Source organism: Penaeus vannamei, chromosome 20 (genome assembly GCF_042767895.1).
Source record: "Penaeus vannamei isolate JL-2024 chromosome 20, ASM4276789v1, whole genome shotgun sequence".
NCBI classification, from domain to species: domain Eukaryota; kingdom Metazoa; phylum Arthropoda; class Malacostraca; order Decapoda; family Penaeidae; genus Penaeus; species Penaeus vannamei.
The window spans coordinates 41,611,470-41,617,024 of record NC_091568.1 but is presented as its reverse complement, the minus strand read 5'-3'; the positions used below and the strand labels follow the sequence as shown (position 1 = coordinate 41,617,024).

The following is a 5,555-nucleotide window of genomic DNA, read 5'->3' as shown; positions in this document are numbered from 1 at the left end:
TCCCTTCTCCCCCTCACATTTGTTCTCCGTTCCTTCCGTTCCTTCCCTTCCCCCTAATCCCTCCTTCTTTATTGTACAACCTCTTTCCCTTCCTCCATTCTCCATTCTCTGTTCTCTTTCTACTTGCTTCCTCCCTTCTTTGTTTCTCCTCCCCTATCCGTCAAGCTCCTGCCTAACCTATCCTATCATCCCTTCTCCCTCCCTTCTTCCTCTCTCTCTTGCCAATTACCTTCTGCTTCTCTCCCTCCATCTTTTCGTCTCTCCATCCCACCTTACCTACGTCTCTACGTCTTTTCCTCTCTTTCTCCCTCCCTTTCTCTCTCTCTCCTCCCTCTTCTTCCTCATCTCCAACTCTCCCTTCCACTTTCCTCAGAACTCTCCCTCCTTCCTGACAGTTCCCTCCTACTCCCTCCCTTCCCCTCTCCCTCTCTCTCCTTCCCTTCCCTCTCCCTCCCTCCCTTCACTTCTCCCCTCCTCCCTCCCTCCCTTCCCTTCTCCCTTCCCTCCCTCCCCTCCCTCCTTTCCCCTCTCCCCTCCCTCCCTTCCCTCTCTCCCTCCCTCCCTCCCTTCCCCTCTCCCTCCCTCCCTTGCCTTCTCCCTCCCTCCACTCCCTTCCCCTCTCCCTCCCTCCCTTCCCTCTCTCCTCCCTCCCTTCCCCTTCTCCCTCCCTCCCTCCCTTCCCCTCTCCCTCCCCACTCCCTTCCCCCTCCCTCCCTCCCTTCCCTTCTCCCTCCCTCCCTTCCCTCCCTCCCTCCTTCCCTCCCCTCCCCTCTCCCTTCCCCTCTCCCTCCCTCCCTTCCCTTCCCCCCTCTCTCCCCTCCCTTCCCTTCTCTCCTTCCCTCCCTCCTCTTCCCCTCTCCCTCCCTCCCTTCCCCCTCTCCTCCCTCCCTTCCCTTCTCCCTCCCTCCCTTCCCCTCCCTCCCTCCTTCCCTTCTCCTTCCCCTCTCCCTTCCCCTCTCTCCCTCCTTCCCTTCCCTTCCTTCCTCTCTCTCTCCCTTCTCCTTCCCCTCTCCCTCCTCTCCATCCCCTCTCTCTCTCCCTCCTTCCTCTCTCTCTCTCCTCCCTCCCCCTCTCCCTCCCTCCCTCTCCCTCCCTCCTTCTCCCTCCCTCCCTCCCTTCCCTCCCTCCCTCCTTCCCTCCCTTCCCCTCTCCCTTCCCCTCTCCCTCCCTCCCTTCCCTTCCCCTCTCTCTCCCTTCCCTTCCCTCCCTCCCTCCCTCCCTCCCCCGAGCCAACTTTAACAGATCCCACGTTACTGCAGAGTCTGGATCCCGCGGACATCTCGTGCAAAGCGCAGATTCCGACGGTTCTGAACAAGGTTCTCCCGGAAGATGGTGTTGGGGGAGAGGAGGGAGGGACGGGAGAGGGGGGAGGGACGGGAGAGGGGGGGCGAGGAGGCTGGAGAAGGAAGAGGAGGAGGACGAGGAAGATGCAGGTTGTTGGGGAGAGAGGAGGGGGAGGGACAGAGAAGGAGGGAGGGACGCAGGAGAGGAGGAAGAGAGACGACAGGAGAAAGGAGGGAGGGACAGGAGGAAGGGGGAAGGGGAAGGGGGAAGGCGATTAAGGGGAGGAGGGAGGAGGAGAGGAGGGACGAGAAGAGGGGGAGGGAGAGGAGAGAGGAAGAGGAGGAAAGATTAAGAGGGGGAAGGATCGGGAGAGAGGGGGAGAGGGGAAGGGGGCGATTAAGGGGGAGAGGGGGAGAGGACGGAGAGAGGAGAGGGAAGGACGGGAGAGGGGAGGAAGGGGAGAGGAAGGGCAGGGAGGAGGGAGAGGAAGAGAGGTGATTAAGAGGAGGACGAAGGAACGAGAGAGAGGAGGGTGGAAGGAGAGGCAGGATTAAGGAGGGGAGGGAAAGGTGGAAGGAGAAGAGGGATGGGTGTAGGGGAGGAAGGTGATGGGTGTGTAGTGGGGAGGAAAGAGAGGGGAAAGGGGGAGGGGTTGTGATTACCAAAAGCGGGAGAGAAAAGGGGATGGGAGAAGGGGGAGTGGAAGGTAGAGATGAGGATAGGGGAAAGGGAAAGAGGAGAGGGATGTGATTAAGGTGGGGGATGGGGGTATGGGTACAGGTGATAAGGGGGGGAAGGTAGGAAAGGGGTATTTATAAAGGGGGGAGTGTAGGGGAAAGAGAGATGAGGAGAGGGGGTACATGTGGGAATAAAGGGAGGGAGGGATATGGGAAGTGAAAGAGGGAGGGAGAGGGAGAGGAGGGAGAGGATAGGAGGGGATTGAGGGGGGAAGAGGGAGGTGACAGATGATGGGATAGGAAGAGAGGGGATAAGAAAGAGAGAGAATAGGGGAGGAGACGTGTGAAAGGTGAGGGACAGCGAAATAGGTGTAAGTGAAGGGAGAGGGGGTAAGAGGAGAGATGTGGGGAGGAGAGGGATGTGAAGGAAGGGTGTACGGCGAAGGAGGAGAGTATGTGGGTGGGTGGAGGGAGGGAGGGGTATAGGTGGTGGGGGGAAGAAGGAGAGGATTAAGTGAGTGAAGGGGGGAGTGGGAGGGGAAGGGAGAAGGGAGAAAGGTATTTGCAGAGGATGAGATGGGATGAGGGGGGGGGGGTAAAAGGGAGAAATAGAGTAATCTGTGAGTGATAGGTGAAAAAAAAGTGATACAGACGTACACACAGACAGGCAAGCAGACAGATAGACAGAGAGAGAAAGACTAAACGACAGACAGAACTGACAAACAGCAAAACCAAACGAGAAACCAACAAAAGAGGGAGAGAAAGGAGGGAGAGAGAGCCAGAGATGAGACGAAGCTAAATCCTCCCTCACCTCCCACCCTCAGCCTCTCTTTCTACTCAAGTACCTCATTCATATTGATTATCTTGTCTGCAATTAAAGCCAGTGACTCGGAATCACAATCGCCTCCTTCCGTGAATGACATTCAGCTCTTCATTCATCGCCATAGCTTGCGTAAATACGACATGAATCTCTTTGCACTCAAGCACGCAGCGTCTTCAGAAGCTCCCTGTTTTCTTCTTCCCTTTTCACATTTGCTTGAATTCGAACTCATTCATCATTTTTTTTTTATTCATATTCATCCATTCACCTTTCTTCAGGGGAATTCGTACTCACCCATTCACCCATTTTTTTCCCGATGAATTCATGCTCATTCGTTCACCGTGACCTCCTGCCTATATGAGCCTCGCACACCCCAACCACAGGTACCAGGTCATCGGTATCAGGTCGCTGCTTCTGGCGCTACGACCTGGCTCTCACCGCGGTATCAGAGCTATGCCTTGCGGGTATAGAATTAATCTCTCAATATAGCATGAATGAAAGCAGTTCTCACGGTCTGCTGGCATTTGATTCGAGTATTATCGTTTCCCCTTCTCCGGATTTCTTCCTTTCTTCCTATTCCCATATTGATTATAATCATATTTTATTCACGTTCTTCTTCTTGCTCTTCTTCGTTTGGTTCGTCGAGTTCTTGTCAGTTTTATTTTCATCCACGTTTCATTATTATTGCTATTATCGTTCACATTCCTCGCTTTTCTTCTCATTCGTCTTCTGGTCTTCTCTTTTTCTTCTTTCTTATCTTCATATTTTGCTTTCTTCTTCTTCGCTTTGTTTTTCTTTCTCATTCTTCCCTTTTTTCTTTCTCATCTTCTTCAATCTTTTCTTCCTATTTTTCATCTTCTTTTCTCCTTCGCTTCATTCTTCTTCGCGAATGCCATTACAATAGAGGTACTACAACAGATACGACATCAACACACAACTCTACGGACACCCTCTCCACATTTGGTTTACTTACCACATCAATGAGCTGAGAGAGCTTGAGCTTGATCATGACGGTGAGGATATCAGTGACGTTGACGACTGGACGAACGAGTTTGTTGTAGTTAGAGAGCAGGTCGTCATAAAGTCGTTTGGCATCAGGATTGCCACCTTCCGCGGGAGCGAACACACTCAGGAGAACAAGGAAGCTTGCCAGGAAGAGCTTGCAGGAGGAAGGAGGCCTTGGGAGGGCGAGGAAGCCACTGTATCCTCCTCCTCCTCCACCACCGCCTCCTCCTCCTCCTCCACTTCTTCGGGAGGAATTTTTTGTGCGGATGCGTCGGGCTGGCTGATGTGGTGGCGAGAGAAGCCAAGCTGTTGTCCAGCCGCCGCCTCTCACTGCTGCCGTCTGCTTACATGCTCCTGCTGGCTCCGCCGCCCCTGCCACGACCTGCCTCTGCGACATCCCTTGGTGGTCGTTTCGCCTGGCCTCAGACGCCCTTTCGTGCCCTTCCCTGTGGCGTGTGATCTCGACGCCGGGGCGAGAGTGTGTTTGTGTGTGTTTGGGATGAGGAGGATCGTCTCGCAGGCGGAAGCTGGTTGTCCCGGCCGGAACCGCTGCTGCGCCCTCCTCCGGGGCCGCCACGGAGCCCGAAGACGACTCGCCGGGACACAGCGAGGCCTCGGACGCCCCTTCCACGACCCCAGACGACCCCCGCGACGTTACATGACCTCTGGAAACACCCCAGGAGCCGTGGGAACCGCCAGGGCGACCCGAGTCTGTGTTGGGGGACATGGCCGGTGCAGCGGGCGTGGTGCTGGGGTCGCAGACTGCTGCTGGGGTCTCACGCTGCGATGGGGGGGTCCATGCTGGGGTCAGGTGGGTGGCCTGGTGACTTTCGCTTCTGGCACGACCTCGCTGCCCCTCCAGGAATGGGTAATAGTTCTCCTTTAGTTGGGCGAAGGGGGCGAGGTGGCTGGTAGACGCGAGGGTCTCCCGGGAATCCTGAATCCTGTCTCCAGCTTCCACCATTGTATCTCCACAAGCCTGGTCCTCCTGGCACGTCCCTCCCCCTAGTACAAGTCCTTCGCCGTCACTCGGTATCCTTGCATTCTACACCTCAGCTGCCCCGGCGCGCCATCCACCAAATAAGACAAATAACCAATATCGAACCGAATCCAGATCTCCGTCACACACCAACGCGCATTGGGCAGTAACAGTGATTTACAAATATGATTATTCTCTTGAGCTTTTTTTAGGAGTAGCAAAAAGCCCTGTAAGAACACGAACAAGGTCGAGGAGCGCCACGGAGCACCTCCTCACTCGGCCACTGCCTCAGCGCCACTGGGTTGCCCATCTACAGACACTTCACACCCCCGGACACGCGTGCGCAGTCTGGCACCCGTGGGTCGGTGCGGAGGTGGAGGTTCTGAACTCGCTCTCTCGCGCTCTCGCTCGCTCGCTCTCGTTCGCTTTCGCTCTTTATTCGGCTCTCTTTCTCTTCCTCTCTTTCTCCACCTCTCTTTTCCTCCCTCCCTCCTTTCTTTTTTTTCTTTATCTTCCTCTCTTTCCCTTCCTTCTTTGCGCATTCTCCTTAACTCACTCTCTCTCTCTCTCTCTTTATACATGTTTATCTATTTATCTATCTCTATCTATTTAACCATTTGTCTATTTATTCATCTCCATCTCTGTCTATCTATCCATCTATCTATCTATATATTTCTATCTCTTGCTCTCTCTCTCTCTCTCTCTCTCTCTCTCTCTCTCTCTCTCTCTCTCTCTCTCTCTCTCTCTCTCTCTCTCTCTCTCTCTCTCTCTCTCTCTCTCTCTCACACAC

At 54.7% G+C, this 5,555-nt stretch overlaps 1 protein-coding gene across 1 annotated transcript in view; it reads right to left on the bottom strand.

Annotated features, from left to right (window-relative positions):
* The window catches only part of LOC113811567 (acetylcholine receptor subunit alpha-like), a 363,814-nt gene extending 358,767 nt beyond the window's left edge, over window positions 1–5,047 (bottom strand). The window contains exon 1 of the mRNA XM_070134629.1: window positions 3,755–5,047. Coding sequence (XP_069990730.1) covers window positions 3,755–4,750 — 996 coding nt within the window. The 5' untranslated portion in view covers window positions 4,751–5,047. The remainder of the gene's footprint in view (window positions 1–3,754) is intronic.
* Window positions 5,048–5,555: the final 508 nt, after the last annotated feature.